The 19,091-nt window shown below is 45.1% G+C and overlaps 1 protein-coding gene across 2 annotated transcripts in view; it reads right to left on the reverse strand.

The window, feature by feature from the left end:
- POLR3A (RNA polymerase III subunit A) overlaps positions 1-19,091 on the reverse strand; it is a 50,242-nt gene extending 31,151 nt beyond the window's left edge. For both annotated transcript variants that reach the window (XM_075934729.2, XM_075934728.2), the window contains exons 1-14: positions 18,927-19,091; positions 17,235-17,370; positions 16,192-16,329; positions 15,400-15,571; positions 13,983-14,137; positions 11,572-11,811; positions 8,396-8,558; positions 8,039-8,175; positions 7,145-7,248; positions 6,351-6,492; positions 5,728-5,868; positions 3,845-3,914; positions 2,981-3,108; positions 783-921 (exon numbers count right to left, since the gene is read on the reverse strand). In XM_075934729.2, coding sequence (XP_075790844.1) covers positions 783-921; positions 2,981-3,108; positions 3,845-3,914; positions 5,728-5,868; positions 6,351-6,492; positions 7,145-7,248; positions 8,039-8,175; positions 8,396-8,558; positions 11,572-11,811; positions 13,983-14,137; positions 15,400-15,571; positions 16,192-16,329; positions 17,235-17,370; positions 18,927-18,970 — 1,909 coding nt within the window. In that variant the 5' untranslated portion in view covers positions 18,971-19,091. The remainder of the gene's footprint in view (positions 1-782; positions 922-2,980; positions 3,109-3,844; positions 3,915-5,727; positions 5,869-6,350; positions 6,493-7,144; positions 7,249-8,038; positions 8,176-8,395; positions 8,559-11,571; positions 11,812-13,982; positions 14,138-15,399; positions 15,572-16,191; positions 16,330-17,234; positions 17,371-18,926) is intronic.

The following is a 19,091-nucleotide window of genomic DNA, read 5'->3' on the forward strand; positions in this document are numbered from 1 at the left end:
CAACTCCATTTCCCACATACTTTTAAGTCTATTTCCCATCCCTTTCCCAGGTAAATGCTTAAATTGCCCGATTTTCTTTTAAGAAACAGTAGTAGCCTGTAACTTAAAAGCAATCTTAATGCTGCACATCTTCTCTACAAGCCCTGCTCAAGTCTCTCACCAGTCCCTTCATTTCAGTGCTTTGTCGTTCTCCACCCACACTTGCTGTGCGTCCACCCCACTGCTCTCCAACACTGGACTGACATATCAAGTGTTTGCATTGTCCATTCAAAGCCCACTTTCCTCCACTGCCTTGCACCTTGATCCCAATTTTAAAAACACTAGAGAATTTTCTGTCAGTAAGTAACTGTTTTTGAGCAGTCTCTACTTTCCTTATCACCTTCCTTTGTCTTGCTTCAAGAGCCGCACTTCCCAAGTTAAACACGGTAAGATCTTTGGGGCAAAGATCGTGCTTGCCCCCATCTCTGTAAGGGGTCATGGAAAGGTAATTGCTACATAAATGTTTTATCGCTAAAATTAATGATTTTTCCTTAGTGTTGTATGTCTGAGAAAACATCAACTTTTGAGAAATATCCTAATTTGTGTATGAAACAAATATTCATCACACCCTTACATTTTTACTCAGCCTCATGCTTACCAGTGAAAACAGCATTTAACAGTGAAAAGTGCATTTGACAGCATTTTCCTCAGTCACATTTCCCTGTTGTGACACAACTCTAGCTAGTAACAGTAATCACTGGGGTGCATTTTTAACAAACAGTTGAACAGTCAAGGACACTCACAAGAATCATTGGTACAAAGATCTTCCCCTCTGCCACAATACTGTTTTCCTTTGGTTCGGAGATTGGCTTTCACAGGACAGTCATCGCTAGGTTTCAGAATCAGGCTGAAGACCTGCTTTCCTGTCCACAGGGTTACAGGCTGAAGGCAACAAAGGGAAAGAATCAGACACGGTTTTCAATAGGGTTACAGTTCCCAAACAGCCAATTTTTATACGCTGCTCTAAAACAGTGTTTAACATATTGGTGGAACAACATGTGGAAGTCAGGTTGCTGGAAGGGCTGCCATTAGTCAATCATAGAATACTAGAACTAGAAGGGACCTTGAGAGGTCATCAAGTCCAGTCCCCTGCCCTCATGGCAGGACCCAGTACTGTCTAGACCATCCCTGATATAGACATTTATCTAACCTACTCCCAGAGATGGAGATTCCACAACCTCCCTTGGCAATATATTCCAGAATTTAACCACTCTGACTGTTAGGAAGTTTTTCCTAATGTCCAACCTAAACCTCTCTTGCTGAAGTTTAAGCCCATTGCTTCTTGTCCTATCATCAGAGGCCAAGGAGAACAATTTTTCTCCGTCCTCCTTGTAACATCCTTTTAGAAGAGAGAGAGGGCAGGGAGGAGAAGGATGTTAAAAGTTACCTACCCCCAGGCTCCTGTCTGCCCGTTCCCCCCCGCACATGTAAACATATAATCGCTGAAAAGTCCAGCGGTTATATGTTTAAACAAATACATGTTAGTTAACACCCCTAAACCCCACTACTTTCAATTTTCCCCCACAATCCCTATGACATTTTCATTGTCTTAAATGCTCTAGACTCCCTACGGTGCTGCTGTGTATTGTAGTGAAGGAGCTGAGGACAAGTCAGTAGGATCTGGAAACAGGAAGGAGGCAGAAGATTTAATGGGAAAGTGGAGGATCGAATTCCTTCTCATCAAGCCATTCGTGCTGAACGCACAGGGCCCCAATGCAGGTGGCAGCAGCTAAAGCATCAGCACCAGATACTCCATTCAAGTTCTAACACTCCAATATGCAGCTCTAACAAGTTGAGACTCACTGCCATGGCATCTCCTGCTGGTGAGTCCAGGAAATAGCTCTCCCCCAGCTCTGGAGTGTCCTCTTCCAGTTGACATTTCACCTGCTGTTACCTATCCATTCCCTGTTCTCCACCACATTCCACCAGGCCACATGTCCTCCCAGACTGTGATGCCTTTTCCCCATGGCGCCCATGCTTTGGGGTCCTCGTCTCCTGAGGAGCCCAATCACCCCTAAAACAGCACTTGCCTCAGTGATCTGCTCCTGTTGGTCAGTCTGAACTGGACATGTCCCCAGAATTGCCTTTTGGTGGCTGCTGAATGGGTCAAGTATGCACTATAGCAGGGGTGGGCAATAATGTTTGATGGGGGGGCATTACAAGAATTTGGTAAGTGGTAAAGGGTCACTCTTTCATGATATTAATGGAAGAGATACAGGGTCTGAGATGGAGATTGGATGCAGAAGGGAGCTTGGGGCAAGGAACTGGGGTACAGGAGAGGGTGTTGGGTCTGGGAAGAAATTTGGGTGAAGGAACGGGTTCTCACCTGGGACAGGGGATTGGGGTACAGGAGGGGACACAAGGGTTTGGGTTGTGACCCAGGGCAGAAGAGGGTTGTGACCAGAGAAGGGGATTGAGGTGCAAGGTCTGGGAACGGGTAAAGCTGCAGGATGGGCAGGGCAGAAGACTGGGGGGAGGCAGGGCGGAAGATTGGGGTGGTAGAGGCAGGCTCTGGCTGGGAGACACTTACCTGAGCAACTCCCAGTCAGCAGCCCAGCAGGTTCTCTGCCTTCCATACTCTGGAAGGTTGCTCAGAGCAGCCGCTGTGTGTGATGTGCATCGGAACAGCTGCGAGTCCAAAGGGAGGGGCAGGGAGAGGTAACTTGCCTGCTGCCTGTTCTTCCAACAGGCAGCTCCCATTGGCCCGTTTCTGGTCAATGGGAGCTGCATGATTATGCTGGGCTTTGTGCCCTCCTCCCCCACCAGGCTAGCAGCTGTTCAGAAACTGGGTCCCGCAGCCAGCTTTTCTGAGCAGCTTGAGGAGCAGGGAAGGCAGGGAGCTGGCCTGCGGACTGCATTTTGCCTGGCCCTGCACTAAATCCAATAGAAATCATGGACAAACTTCTTTGCAACAGTTAAAAAACCCCATAGGATCACAAACCTTTAAGATTGCTGGGTGTGGAAGGCGAACTTTAATCTTCTCATCCTTGCCAACCAGGATAGAAGCAATAATTTGACAGGCCTTGGCACGGTCAAAGAAGGTGTCTTTTAGTGTGAGAAGATAGGCACCTAAAAGGCAAAAAAGATTAACCTGTCAGGCTCAAGTGGAATTTAAAAAGGACTGCATGTTGAGCGATATTCTGACCACTAGTTATCCAACTGATCCAGAGGACATTTAAATTCTAAAAGGCCATACTGACAACTGCTATCAAACATCCTCTTCTTTATTAGGTCTCTGGCCACAGATAAATCCACTAAGCATTTTCTATAACATTAAGTAACCTTCTAGACACATAAGTGACACCATCAACTTTTTTTAACCCTACTATTATTACAAGTAACTCTCTGATGTCAGATCATAACTGAAAAACACGGTGTAGATCAATTTAATTGCAATTTAGCTGGGGAATCCATTTTAATAGGTCTTGCAAGAGGACAAAAAAACATTTTTACAAGTTGAAAATTGGGTTGCAAAACCTCAAAAACTGTGAAGGGGCTTCAGACAGGTACACTCTCATCATGGGTGAAGGAATGATTTTCAGATTTATAGGTTTTAAAACACTTGCTGTGTTTATTTAGGTAATTTGATTTGTGAAAAAAACAGATTTATAGATTAACATGGGACATTATTCATTGCACATCTGACAAAATGGGGTTTTGCCAATGAAAGCTTATGCCCAAATACATCTGTTAGTCTGTAAAGTGTCACAGGACTCTTCCTTGTTTTTATGGGACATTACTGATTTTTTAAAAAAAGTGTGTAAGTCATACCTACACATTTCTAAAATGACCTTTACATACTTACCTGTAAGAAAATCTTGAATAGCAGCAATCAGAGGCTCTCCATTTCTTGGTGTTACCAAGTTTGCTTTGGTCTGCAGAATGTAGGAAAGAAAATTAAGTATTACTTGAAATATTCTGTGGAAATGATTAACTTAATATACATTAACACTGCTATACAGAACTTTCAAGAAAAGGGCCACTCACATAGTTTAACGTTAGCATTTACTCTAGCACGGTTTTTCCCAAATGGTGCTCTGCAAAGTGCAAGTAAGGGTTCCACGAGAACTTTACTGCTCCCCCGCCTCCTCCCCAAAGAGACAGATGAAAACCCAGGTTTCTCTGGTGGTGGGTGGGGGTTTTGCTTGATAAATTCCTCCCCTCCCCCAGCTGTAGGGATTCCTCGGAATTCTTCTCAGTTTAAAAGGGTTCCGTGGCCAAATTAAATTGGGAAACACTGCTCTAGTATGTAGCACAAATCTGTGAACTCGAGGGTCTATAAGCAGAGATTCCTTTCATATCCCTACAGCCAATACACATCTAAGATATGGATTAGCTTTGGGAAAGACTGAAGGTATGTACACCTTTACAAGTTGTGTGCTCAGTAAAACGAGTTTTACTCATAAAAGAAAAATGGCACCCAAATGTAGCATGTCTGGAAGTTTACTTCTCAATCATTTGTGGTGGAATTAACTGATGCTAGAAAGGTAGATTCCCAAGGACACAAATAAAACCTCATAGTGACATTAACAACAAATCTATGACACATGGCTGTTCAGCAAGACTGTTGAGTAGGATTGTAACAGATCTTTGGTCAGAAAGGGAGGAATAGTTTCTACTGATGTATTGGTTGAAGTGAGTTAGTCAAGTTACAAATACAAGGGATAGTATTGCAGGCATTCCTTATAAAGTTGTGAGTTTGGTGACCCCATCATTAATCTGTTTCATTAAGTGGCTACCTTAGCTACCACCTCACTTCTTAACTCTGATCTGCACCCTGTATGGCTGTAATCTGGACAGCCAGGATATATGGGAGATCTACTATACCTTCAAACGCCTCCCACGAGTAATTGCTAGTCTGGAAGTGAAATAATTGCCAGTGATCTCCCTTATAATTGGAGCCAGTATCAGGGTATAGCATGAGACTTCCCTGACACAATTGCCACTCCTTTACATGTAACTCAATAGCCTCCTAAGGTCTGGTCTACACTCAAAATTTGGTCGAGATACCAACAGCCCTTGGGATGAAAAATCCACACCGGAGTATCATAGCTATACCAATCTAACCCCCAGTATGGAGACAGATAAATCTATGGAAGAATGCTTCCATTAACCTAGCTACTGGCACTCAGGAATATGGTGTTCCGACAGCGATTGAAAGCCTTCCCTCACTGCTACGGTCTGCATCTACACTGTGGGTTTACGACAACATACTATGGCACTGCTGTAGGTCACATCTACACTATGGATGCAATGTCCCAACCTACTTTTGAAAAGAGAACTCAGTGCTCCACTGTTGCCCTGTCAGTTGGAGGGGAGATTAGATGATGTGGCAGAAAGTAAAATACCATAGATCCCAAAGCAAAAGCCCTTTGTTTCTGCAGTCTGTCACTACAGGAAGGCACGCAGCTTAATAGTCTCTGCAAATGTGGGTTTTTTTTAAGTAGTTATCACAATGATGCGTCTACTTCTGTTTAAAATCCCCTTGGTTTCTGAAAGTTTTCCATGCCATAGCACTAGTCCCAAATAACTAGTTAGCTGCAGAATAGAGCATTGGTCTCCTGAAGCAGTCCAAAGGCCTACCCAAAGAATGCAGATCTCATGGGCAACTCAAAAATACAAGGTGTTTTTTCATTCAGAAATGCAAGCTCACATTACCACAAGCCAGAAGTAAAATACTCCATTTACCCCCATCAGAATCAATGCTTCTGCTTTGGCTTCCTCCGTTTGAGGAAGATGAAGGTTCATTTCATCTCCATCAAAATCAGCATTGTATGGTGTGCAGACACATTCGTTAAACCTGAAGGTCCTGTGGGGCTTTACTCTAGCCTGCAAGAGATGAAAAAATGATGCCACAAAGACCATGAACCACACTGAGATTCAGAAAGTTCCAGAATCTGCAAGTTTTGAGTGGGTTTTCTTCGCAAATGATACTTTTACTTTTTCTTAAATATGAAGACTCTTAAAATGCTACATCTAATTATTTACTTTAATTTACACAGAAACTGATGGAGGCTCACCAAGTGAATTTACTTACTAACCCCTTAACCTTGTGCTTGCAAAGTACAAAATGCATCATTCTTAGGTATCAGAGCTCTTACTAATGCTACAAATGTTGTTACTTTTACATCTACTTCTATGCTGCATGCATACACCAATGTAAGTCAGTGGAATTTGAACAAGACTACTCATGTAGTGTTGCTCTAAGATGAAGGGGGCCAAAAAAAAACAGTTTGGCCGAGAGATTAACAAATAAAACTAAACCACCAAAGGTTAAAGTTGCAAGTTAGCCAGGCTGTGCGGATACTCACTATGTGAGCCATTATGCTTAGCTTGTGCAGAGAGGGCTGTCGGTTGAACAGAACTATATCCCCATCTATGAGATGTCTCTCTACTATGTCACCATACTTGAGCTCCTGAGCCATCTTCTCACGGTTTCCATATTTCAAAAACCTTATATAAAAACACAACAAGAGAGCCAAAATCCCATGGAAAAAGGAAACCCAGAAAAACAGACAAAGAGGATTTCTTATACTCTGATTTGTTAAAAAGCCTCCAGTGACAGTCACTTTGAAGCAGACATGCATTCTGCAAGTTTATTAAATATTAACAGAGTGTCTGTCATCGAGCAGAACTGAGAGGTAATGTCTTTCACGCAAGTTTTAGATTAAGACTGAGGTCAGTTGAATAACAAAGATACAGCAGAGTTACATAATCCATTAGCAAATAACTACATCATTATTCCCCACGGCAAAGGTGGATCCGTCACCAAAGACGGCACATCCATGAAAATCAATGTTTTAAAGAAAAAAATTAGTTTTAAGTTCCCAGGGAACAGGCCTATGTCATCCACAAATTGCTTGCTAACAAGAACACTGAAATCTATGCCTATCAAAATGTTCTAAATAGGAGAGCTTATCTATGTTCACATTTGCTTCTACAAGCTATCCTTAGGTCATGGAATATTGTTTTATTTGTTACCAAAGATGACAAACCAAAAACTTCAAAGAAGTCCCTATGGTGAATAATCTGCTGGTTTCAGTTCAGCAGTGAGACCTACCAGGTAGCAGTGGTAGGTGGCAAGTGAACCTTTACAGATAAGTACCTTTTCATTTGCGTGTGCCTCTGCTGAATGAAATTGGCACCAGGGTGAACTTCAGGACCGTTCCGTACAAGTTTCCTCATAAAATTTAGGTTAGCTTTGTTCACCTGCAGCATAAAAGGTATCAGTTAGAAACAAGCAAAACATTTTACCGCCACTTGCTATTCCTTGGGTTTGTACTTTGGGATTTTTTGGTTTAACTTCCATTTCTATACTGGTTGCCCCCCCATATTTTAAGCTCCTGAAGGGACATGAAAAGAAGAAAAATACAAGCCAATTTTGACCTTATGGAGGAAAGACTATTGACTGAATTGGAATGAATAACTTGCTGGCCAAATTCACAAATAGAGGGAAGCTTCAGAAGCTTTCTAAAATGCTGAGATCTATGTTAAATGCGAACACAGTTTCCATTAGCAAAGCTGACATCCTCATTGTACAGCTGGTCTGTTTTATGCTACACAATCAAAGCAATGAGAAAACAAAGTGCAGACAGGATCACAGATAAATTATGTCTTCTGCATTTTAATCTATTAGGAACAAAGTATAAAATCACAGACACACTGTAATGTGAAGTCATGCAAAATTTCTAACAGATTGGACAAAATTGACTTGGTTGTTTTTCCATGACTGTCCCTTCATGCCTCCCTCCTTATAGTCTGCAACAAACATCCCCTCTGCCTTGCTCTTTGAAACAAATCAGCTTTACAATGGACAATGAATCTATGCCTCTATGACCTTCTGGTGCTAAAGGCACTGAGCACCTGAAACTATATGACATTCTTTCCCAGTACACACTCTATTGATTCCCTTTCTCTCCAGTGATTTGAACTGCACAATGAACAATGTAGGTATCTGGAGAAACATGCATGAAAAGAATTTCAGTTTTACACTACTTACTTTTTCAGGGAATGTTAAAATTTTGGCAACGTGAACAGGCACAGCCACTTCGTCTATTCGTAAGTTGGGGTCAGGGGAAATGACAGTTCTGCCTGAGAAGTCCACTCGCTTTCCAGACAGATTGCCTCTAAACCGACCTAACAAAGCAAATTAAAGCTAGTTGGGGAAAGTTATACCGTATAAAATGACATTTGGGACAACAAAGTGTTAATACAGCATAGTAGGCACATCATATAGGGAAACACTGCTAATTTGATCTGCCAACACTGCTCTGACCACCACGCAGTGGAAAAGGTTTTGGCTTTAAAAAAAAAAAAAAAAAATTTGGGAGGTGGAAAAGGAACAGTTTCAACATACCTTGCTTCCCTTTCAGTCTTTGAACAAAACCTCGGGTCCATTTCTTGGGTGCCATATTAAGAGGAATTCCAGAAAGCTCACTGTTAATGTACAGGGCACACTGTAGCTGTAGGAAGTCCCAGTCTTCCATTATCATCTGTGTTTTGGCTCCCGATATCCTATGCTAAACAAAACAGTTACCCATTTCAGAAAACAAATGTAGCGACACACACAAAATTGGCATTGAATACATTTTTCAGAAAGATTCGCACCACCTTAAGCTGCAAAAGCAACAAGACATTGGTACCCTCACCATAAGTAATAACGGGCCACATTCTGTTCATGCATAAGGTTGCATGGATGTAACAGAACAGAACCCGGCAAAACACATTTTCCTTCTGGCAAGGCCAGCTTCTGATTAATGACAAACTAAAGGATTTGTGCCTGTTTGAATGTGTAATGCAAACAGCATGCTGTGGAAACACATTACAATTCATTAAACATGACTAATATAGCAGAGAGGTCGCATACAAAATTACACTGTATTTCGCACTCTTCTAGATGAAGATCATCGTTCAAAGTTTCACTCCTGCATTTCTGAAGCATGAATTAAGACAAAACAACAGGTTAAGCAAGTACTAATTTCTCTATTTCCCAGGGAAGAGCACACATGCTCTAGAGCAGTGATTCTCAACCTTTTTTTTGCTCATGGCCCCCTTCTGAGCCTCATTCATCATACACCTGGCAGTTAAGTTTGGGTGGCCCCCTCAGAAACTTACTGTGGCCCGCTAATGTTCTGGTTTTCTCCATGTGGCCCCCTAGAAGTAAGGCGTGGCCCCGTGAGGAGCCATATGACCCACGTTGAGAACCACTGCTATAGAGCACCATTTCCCACGATGGGAGAAAAATAGGACATACAAAGGGCTAGTTTCTGGGGGACGTATGGTAAACAAAACTCTCCAATTGCATTGAGAATTAAATTGTTCTCCGATTTATGTTTTTGTTTAAAAACCATTCTAGCTGTAATCATTTCAAATACAACCTTGAAAGCATGACCTGAATATAACCAATGTCTGAGTTTTCAGAGAGTGGAAACAATAGCTCTGAACTGTGAAGTGCCCCTTTTATTTCAATGGGTACTGACTGACTTTGTGCAGTTTTCTTGACAGGTTTCATTTCACTGGGCTAAATTACATTTCTATTTAGCTTAAACCCGGGCCTAATCAATTTAAACTAAACCAAGTAAATCTGGTTTAATCCAAAAAGAAATCAGGTAATATATTGCAGCAGTTTAAAAAAATTAAATTGGTGAAATTCTACAAGCCCAATAAGCTGTTCATATTGGGTAGGATTTTAAGACCACCTGGAAGAGTATAAAGAGAGATGAGAAGGAGACATGAGCCTCTCTCATTTGGGAAGAACTGGTTTGGAGTCAAAAGAATACTGCCCAATTCACAACAGACCTTCCAGCAACGTAACAGACTTCTAGCTCTAGCATCCCTTTCAGTCCTTGATGAAGGAAAAATGGTAATAGATCTGAATTCTTACGAATGAGTGATAGGGTAGAGTAAGAGGGAAAAGACAGGTGCCTCTAAACACAAAAAGAGAAGTTGGAAGAGCCTTCTGGCAAAGAGAGACAGAGGGATATACAATAAGAAATGAGATGAGTGAGAGAATTTCTGGGCTTATGAATCTTAATTATATGCTTGTGCTACTGTCAAGCACAAAAGACATCCCAAAACATGAGAAATGTAGTGTAATCTACACTGAAACTGAAAAATACTTAAGAACAAGAATTAGTCTAGTCCATGTTTAGCAGGTCTCTAACATAGTGGTCTGACACCAAGAGCCAAATAGACAGCACCATCCGAGTCCAGCATTCCTATGCCATTTTGCATAGGACCAGATACCACAGCTGACTCTTACACTGAAGTCAATGCAACACTAGGCCCAGCAGCAACAAGCAAAATCAATTCCATCCTTCCTCCCAAGTCGAATACATTGTTTTATTTACTAGCAGATGTACCTGGCATTGCTTTGGTCTTTAAGAGAAGTAATGGGTTTTGGGGTTTGTTTGGAAAATATACATACTTTATTTAAACAAGTGTATTTTTCAATAGTGAAGGGAAAAGAGTTTGTATTAAAGAAGGAAGGTGATTCAAACAGACAGAGCTTGTTTGCAGACAGTATTTGCAGCTCTTCTTTTTCTACAGTAAAAAGAAGGTGGGGTGCAGGAGTGTGGACAGAAGGTAGGGGGGTGCTGAAGTCCGGGTAGGGGGTGGGAGGCCAGAGGAGCTTACCGGGGCCACATGTGGCGGCAAGGGTGGTTCTGATCTGGCAGAGGAGCCAAGGGTGCAGTCCCCACCCAGTGGCTTCTCCGGGGGGCCAGGGCTGCACTCTCCAGTAGGTGGCTCACCTCGATCTCCAGCTTGTTCGGAGCGGGGGGAGCAGGACTGTGTGGGCCAGCCCCAGCCTCCAGATGCTCCTCCCCTACTCCCTGCTGTGCAGCTGGTCTCGGGGGGTAAGGCACAGTCCCAGCCCACCCACCCCAGTCCCAGCCCACCTGTCTGGGGACAGGGGGCTTGGAGACTGGCCCTAGTCTCTAGCTGTGCCCCCTATGCTGAAGCTGGTCTGGGCCTCATGGAGGGAGAGGGAGAGTTCCTGGTCTCTCTTTGGGGGCAGAGGGGGGAATCACCTGGATGGGGTCTGGCTTCCATTGCCTAGCCCTGGAGGTGGTCCTGAAGTGGGGCCACAGTATGTGGGCTGAGGGGGACTTCCCCCCTCCTTCCAGCACTGTGTGGAGCAGGGGGATCACTTACCAGTGGCCTGTCCCCAGCTGGACACACTCCTGCTGGTGCAGCTGCCTCCAATCATCACTCAGCAGTATAAAACTGTTCCCAGTAGTCACTCGGCAGTATCGCTGTCCTTCTGATCAGCACCCTCCTTTTCCATGTTATAGAAAACAATCCCTTTCCAGGCACTTTCCATTTTCCTAGCCCAATCAAACCCTGACCTTGCTTTAAGTTTGGATAAGAGGAAGCAGCACACCAAATTTGGTCGTCTTGGCTCTTTCCATTTGCTCAAGAATGTCTCCTAAACGGTCTTGTAGACAGACACTCACAGATTCACAAACTCTAAAATACATATAGATTTTTGAAAAGCAGCAGCAGCAGCTTCAGGTAGGCAGAGTGACTCACCTTTTTGATTACATCATTGAGAAAAATTATCTCTGTAAGCTTCATTGTCAAGTCATCTTCATTGGTGCCAGATTTCAAGTCACTCACAACAGAGGGTCGGATGCACAATGGAGGTACCAGCAGTCGTGTCAGGATCAAATCGGAAGGCTTTCCTGCTTCTGGGTTCATCAGAAGCAGAGGGATATCTTCTGCTGGGATTCTTTTAAAGAGGTTTAATACCACTAAAGGAGTCAAGTTCTCCTGCAAAATTCAATGAAAACAGTTATAACGACCTCCAAGGGAGTAACAGCTCACTTTTGGCTATACAGGCAACCCCCAACTTACGACCACTCGACTTACGACCCTCCGCATTTATGACGGCATATGACGCAGACTCCATGCGTCAGCAGCAGTACCAGCCAGCAGCGGGTGGCGTTTGGACTGGCACCCCGCCAGGCCAGTGCCTTGCCCCGGGGTACCAATCAGCGCTGCTGCAGGCCTGGGACATTTGTGCGACATCCTTGGAGACTGCCCTGCTCCACCCCAGCGTGGCCTCTCAAACCTGGTATGCTGGGAACTTCAATTCCCAGGAGGCAAAGTGGGCAGCTGTTTCTCCCGCCACATGGCCTCATGGGAATCGCAGTGGGTGGGGCTGGGAGCTGTGGCTGGCTCTGTTACAGTAGTGCTCCGCCTGGTTGTATTTTTAGGGTATGAAATGGGTTTCCAGGAACGGAATCGCCATTTATAACATTGCGCCTATGGGAAATAAGGGTTCAACTTACGATGGCTTGACTTACGATGGTTCTCCAGGAACCAATTAGGTTGTAAGTGTAAGCGGGGTCAGGGTAAACTTTATTCTGACATCTGGTGGTGGACTGTGGCAAGTGGTGCAAAGAGACCTCAGGTGTATGTAAGATTTCCCAGGTCACTGGGTGGGGGCTCGAGCCGGTGTTGTATTACCTTGTTGGGAGGAGACCCCTAGATACTGAACCCGGCCCTTGCTGCTATTTACTCGGCCTGGCAGAAGGGTTACATAAGCATGGGGTTCGCCTGTATCTTACTAATGTTTATTTCACTTGTCACTCGACTACTAATTGTACAAGTGAAAAAAACATTTAAAAAACCAAAACCATACATAGAGGAAGACTTTATGAATGCAAACAAAACCAAATTTCAGCGGTCCCAGCAAATATGGCTTGTTGATTCTTTCCCTTAAGCTTCTCCTCTTGCACTAGGTTTCTGTCTATACAGATTAATTGTTACAGAAGTCTGCTTTCTACAGCAATATGAGCATTTCTTAATTACTTGCCAAAGCAATGCAGTCAGCTTGCAACATACCTGCAGTAATGTGTAATGACCACCCATTTTAATAATTAGAGTTCACATGGATTACAGCACTATATTCTTTCATTATGTTTAGCAATTTGTTTTTTAAAAAAATGTTAAGTATTTTTCCTGAAGGAAGACTATATTGCTAACATATTTCAGATTAATTAATTACCACAAAGCTTACAAGCAGTGACTGTCTTTTGTAAAGTTGATTTATTATCACTGAAGAGAGATGCTTACATTCTGCATCACAATGTCTTCTACTTGCATTTTCCAAATATCTCTACCGAGAACTGACTGACCCATTAAGACCGCAGGGGAAAACCCCATACAATGCCAACCACAGCAAAGCACCAAAAACTATATATTCCAGTACAGGTTGAACCTCTGTGGTCCAGGACTCTCTGGTCCGGCAACATCTGTGGACACTAGTGCCCAGCATATGAAGAGCATCAAAACGGGGCAGCAGAGGCTGCACCTGGCAGGGCAGGGAAACCAGTGGGGCCACTGGGAGTTGTGGTGGGGGCTGGCTGCAGCTTGTGGGGCCAGAAGGCTAGAAGAGGAGGCTAGAGAGAGGAGCCTAGTGGGGAGACTGACACCTCCTGCATCCCAGACCTCTCCTGGTCCAGCAAACTTCCTTGTCAAGGACCAGTCAGGTCCCACGGCTGCCAGATCCAATCTGTATTATACTTGGGTCATTTCCTCCCACCCAGTTGTCAGCTCTTCCAATCACAGATAGGGTTTATGAGTATTATAAATATTCAAGACAGTTACTCAAGGAAACTGTCTCCGGGAGCCTAAATTTTTTGTCCCCTTGCCATCACCATGATTTCCTCACTAAGATTTGTTCACTGACAGCCACTGATTAGAGCATCCCTGTCCTTTGAATGCAGAAGACTGTGTCCCACAATAACCTGACTAGGTAAAGATGCTGCTCCTTGCAGAAACCATATAATAACTTGTTCAGATTCTCCTCTCCATGTATTTAAAGGCTAAACCAGCACCAGTCCTTTACCCTCTATACAAAATACTTTAGCTCAGTATTCAGAAATATATGCATCAAAATTAGCAGAATTCAAGCACTGGCAGATATACTCATTTACCTGAGCTCTCCCCAGCAAGGATTCCACTTCTTTGTTGTGTTCTATGGCAGTTTCAAAGGACTGCAGGAAACTGGATACTATTGGATCCACCACTTTCTTATTGGTCTTGTACTTCTCATGGATTATCTTCAATAACCCACACTTCTTTACAGTACCTGCAAGATAATTTTTGTTAGAAAAAAAATCAATTTTTGAGCTCTTCTAAATTTTTTTAAAAATAATTTCCCCATAAACACAGCGTTAGGGAGAAGGCGCTGGCTCTGGTGACCTTTAGATACCAAGTTACTCTCTTCATGGAAAGAGGAGCTGCAGTTATGACAGTTTCCCAATGTTGCCTCGTCAGTGGATCTCACCTTCACTTGGACTACTTCTGAGGATGAAATGGTGGCTCACTCTGTGTGTCCATTTCACCTCTCCTCAAGAGTGGTAGGGATTTTTGCAACATACATGCTCTTGCACTAGGGACTGGACCCACAGTGCAAAAACTTGTTTCACTCACAAGTCATTCAGAGAGTAGCTTTTGCTCTTTACCAACCTAGAATGGATTTGAGCTAGTGGCCTAATGGTATAAGACATTATAACCATTTCTGTTCGAGACAGTTAGTCCTCTCAAATTGTGCTGTTCTATTGTACTCGTTAAGAAAGAGGACAAACTGATTTGGAAAACAAAACAAAGCCACAACTAAAAACTGACAATAGCTGGAATAAGTTCAAAGAACCAGAAATCTCCCAAAGAACAAATTTCCACTTCTGATGCATGTGAGCATTTGACTCCAGAAGGGACACTACATTAACTAATTTCCCCCACCACTTCAATTAACCTCTCGATAGCTTCACAACACAGATGAGGCAGTTTTTCCTGTGTGTTTTTTAACTGCATGGCTTTTTTGCACATCCACATTAGATTGAGATTCTAATTTGATGAGCATTTCACCTTCTCACTATCTGTTTCTGTGTATGTGTAAAAAGAAACTGGAGGTTCTGCAAAACGAATAGCAGTGTGTTATATCTCCGGATGACAAAATACAATGAAAAAAAATTTAAAAGATTACCTCAAATGTTTTTCTTAGGGACATATACAGCTTCAAAAACAACAACAAATATTGACTTGTATATGAAACCTCACATATACACTAGGGATGTAAAACCCAATTAAAGAGGATAACTGTTTAAACCTCATGCTGGTTTTTAAACTGGCTACCCTTGCGGGCCAACTCCCACCTGGCACTCCACGTACCTGCCTCTTATACAGAGGCAGCAGTGCGGAATGGCATGATTCTCTTCGGCAGTGGGGCAGAAACACTGGCTGCCGGCCCCAACCTGGGGACTATAGAATAGTCGAGTAGATTATAAGAATTCATTACATTCAATTAACGGATATTTAACATCCAAACTGGGTGCTAGTGTCCACACTCACCATTGAAAGCGCTACAGTAGGGGCAGGTGCTTTTCTTTCTGCACTTCTCTGAGACTTTCTTTTTCAATCCTCGTTTTTGTAGGTAGGTCAGACCAGGCCTCTTCAGATAATCCAAAAACTGTTTCCTCTCCTCAAAGGACAATAGGATACGGCAACAGGTCTTGCAGATCATCTTAAATGTAAACAACTGATCAACCCTCATTCTTTTATTAGAAATAAATAAATATGTGATTAAGGACAAATTATAATGAGGGGCGCCACAGTTCTTCTTAAACCGTTATGCATGAAGTTTTATGGAGGAAATTCCATAGCCTTAGCAGGGAAACCCAATTAGTTCACAGGACACAGCCCAACAGACTGGAGCAATTGGGAAAACTGTGGCCAATAGGACAAAATCTAACGATTAAGTAAAGTTCAGGAACTTATATGTCCATGCAAAGAGACATAACTTTTATTGGCATCACTTAAAAGACAAACTTTGAAGAAACTTTGCAGCTTGAAAAGAGGTTACTCTATAAACATTGTAAATCAGGTACTTAGACAATTGAGGATTCTATCAAAGGGGAACACTTATGTAAAACATAAAGACATCAATACTGACCAAAGTGTTCTGCCAACGAACAAAACAAAAACAAACACAAAAAGCAAACAAAAAACCCAGCACCATCTTTTTCATAGTTCCCAAAGGGATAATTCAAATGAAGTGAAATCTCATCTTCTCTGACATCTCCCCCTTCTTCTTAGGCTGGGTATAATAATTGCTGCCTGGGAAATTAAGGGAAATTATGTTACCTGTAAGATGCCTATGACAGCTTTAAAGTACCCAACATGGAAACATGGCAGCTCCAAGTCAATGTAGCCATAATGCCCCAAACACTCGGCTAGATTCTTTCCACAGGTTTCACATGGACGGTCCTTTTCACTTGTACCCTTTGAAAAATATACACACAGAAACATTATAGCTGCAACTATCAAATTGGGGAGCCAAAAGAAGCTATCACAGCTGTTTTTAAATTAGTTCATATTCCTGTGAACAGTGCACTGTACACTCACATGAAAGGATGTCAGATCATTTTAACTCTGAACTCTTGCTGTCAGTCAGCAAGAGCTAAGAACACACTGAAAGCATCATACGCAATAGCCAATCCTTACAGAAACAGAGCATCTTGCACTGCTCCTACTAATGCAAGTAGTGTTAACTCATCCAGTCTTATTCATCTGGAAAGACTACAATAGTGACAAGGCACTAAAAGTATGCCCACACTATAGATGGCATAATTTGCAGCTTGTGTAGATGTACCCACATTACTCGGTAACAGCAGTTAGGATGCACCAGCAAGGGTTTCAGTGCAGATTGCACAACCCCACCTGATCCCCCTGAGTGCATACTAGCAATGACAACACATGCTAAAACCCACAACGTTATCTACACAAGCTGCAAATAAGTCTCCAGATACAAGGCAGAGATTACCCATAGAGGGTGCATATGTTGTGGTCATGTGAAAAGCACAGCGAGTAATTTGTATCCAGCTTCGAAAGTGAGTCTAACTGATCTCTCCAACAGTGTAAAATGCCTGATGGCAGAAATCACATTCCAATTCAAGAGCAGCGTGTATCAAAAGACACTATTGTAATTGGCAATTTCAGCAAAAGAGCCAAGGAAACATAACTATCTTCTTCCTCTCAGCTCATGTAGTTTAAGGGGAAGTTTGCGTAGGCACCACTTTTCTATGGCTAGATAGTGGAATTCAGTTTTTATTTCAGTACTATCCATAAACATTAAAAATATTTCTGTTAAAAAAACATACAAACTAGGAAGTAGCAATGATCCTTACCATTCGGTGGTCCAGTACTCCATACAGCAGTGGAGAGTGGTGGTTGTCCTGGCTGTACAAATTCTTACTAACCACCTGAATATGAGCCTGTTGACGCATCTCTTCTGGAGATTTCATCCCAAAGCAGATGTGGCTTCTAGAATAGGAAAAAGCACAAAACTTGATTTAAAAAAGATATACAAGAAGCTAATCTGAGTTACAATAAAGTTATACTTCCATATTGGGGGAGCGGGGGTGTGTGGAAGGGATCATGATGCTTATGTATTTTTACTTTACAGTGGTCCCCAAACTGTGGGGCACTCCAAGGAGAATGGAAGAGCCCAAGCCAGCAGGAAAGGAGAGCCATCCAGACCTACTCTGCCCCCAGCTCAGCTTCTCTCAGTCTCCCCAGCTCCAGGCCCTCCAACAGAAGTGCCAACCCTGGCTCTGGACTGCAGCTCTGGGGAGTGTGTGCGGGGGAGGGGAAGAATCCATTATTTGTAAAGAGGGGGGACACAACAGAAAAAGTTTGGGGGCCCCTGCTGTCGAGTTTGTCACATGGACGTGCTCTGCGCACAGAGTCAAGAGCCTCTCTCAGCAATACTCATGCAAAGCAATTACCAACTCCCAATGAGGTCAGCTTGCAGGAAATGTGGATGAGATACCCCCACCAGTATCCCCTCAAGGGGCACAGCCCTTCCCCCCCCAGGGTCTGACCCCTCCCCCACCCCGCCTGGAGCTGAACCCCTCCCCCACCCAGCCTCCCCTCAAGGGGCACAGCCCCTCCCCCCGCGGGGTCTGACCCCCCCCCCTGCCTGGAGCTGAACCCCTCCCCCACCCAGCCTCCCGTCAAGGGGCACAGACCCTCCCCCCCGGGGTCTGACCCCCCCCCTGCCTGGAGCTGAACCCCTCCCCCACCCAGCCTCCCCTCAAGGGGCACAGCCCCTCCCCCCCGGGGTCTGACCCCCCCCCCTGCCTGGAGCTGAACCCCTCCCCCACCCAGCCTCCCCTCAAGGGGCACAGCCCCTCCCCCCCGGGGTCTGACCCCCCCCCCCCGCCTGGAGCTGAACCCCTCCCCCACCCAGCCTCCCGTCAAGGGGCACAGACCCTCCCCCCCGGGGTCTGACCCCCCCCCTGCCTGGAGCTGAACCCCTCCCCCACCCAGCCTCCCCTCAAGGGGCACAGCCCCTCCCCCCCGGGGTCTGACCCCCCCCCTGCCTGGAGCTGAACCCCTCCCCCACCCAGCCTCCCCTCAAGGGGCACAGCCCCTCCCCCCCGGGGTCTGACCCCCCCCCCCGCCTGGAGCTGAACCCCTCCCCCACCCAGCCTCCCCTCAAGGGGCACAGCCCCTCCCCCCCGGGGTCTGACCCCCCCCGCCTGGATCTGAACCCCTCCCCCACCCAGCCTCCCCTCAAGGGGCACAGCCCCTCCCCCCCCGGGGTCTGACCTCCCCTGCCTGGAGCTGAACCCCTCCCCCACCCAGCCTCCCCTCAAAGGGCACAGCCCCTCCCCCCCGGGGTCTGACCCCCCCCTGCCTAGAGCTGAACCCCTCCCCCACCCAGCCTCCGCTCAAGGGGCACAGCCCCTCCCCCCCCGGGGTCTGACCCCCCCCCCTACCCAGCCTCCCCTCAAGGGGCACAGCCCCTCCCCCCCGGGGTCTGACCCCTCCCCTCAAGGGGCACAGCACAGGTGCCCGGGCAGCCCCCTCCTCACATTTTCTTGGCCACGTCGGTCTCGCGGAACTGCTCCTTCACCATGATGGCGGCGGGCGCGGGGCGCTGCCCGCGCGGCGGGAGGGGGAGGGGAGGGAGCTGAGAAGCCGGGAGCCGCGCGCCCCGCCGCACTGCAGCGCTGCTGCCCCGGCCGCCGGCCTCGCGT

The sequence above is a fragment of the Pelodiscus sinensis genome, chromosome 8, assembly GCF_052426305.1.
Source record: "Pelodiscus sinensis isolate ZL-2025 chromosome 8, ASM5242630v1, whole genome shotgun sequence".
NCBI classification, from domain to species: Eukaryota; Metazoa; Chordata; order Testudines; family Trionychidae; genus Pelodiscus; species Pelodiscus sinensis.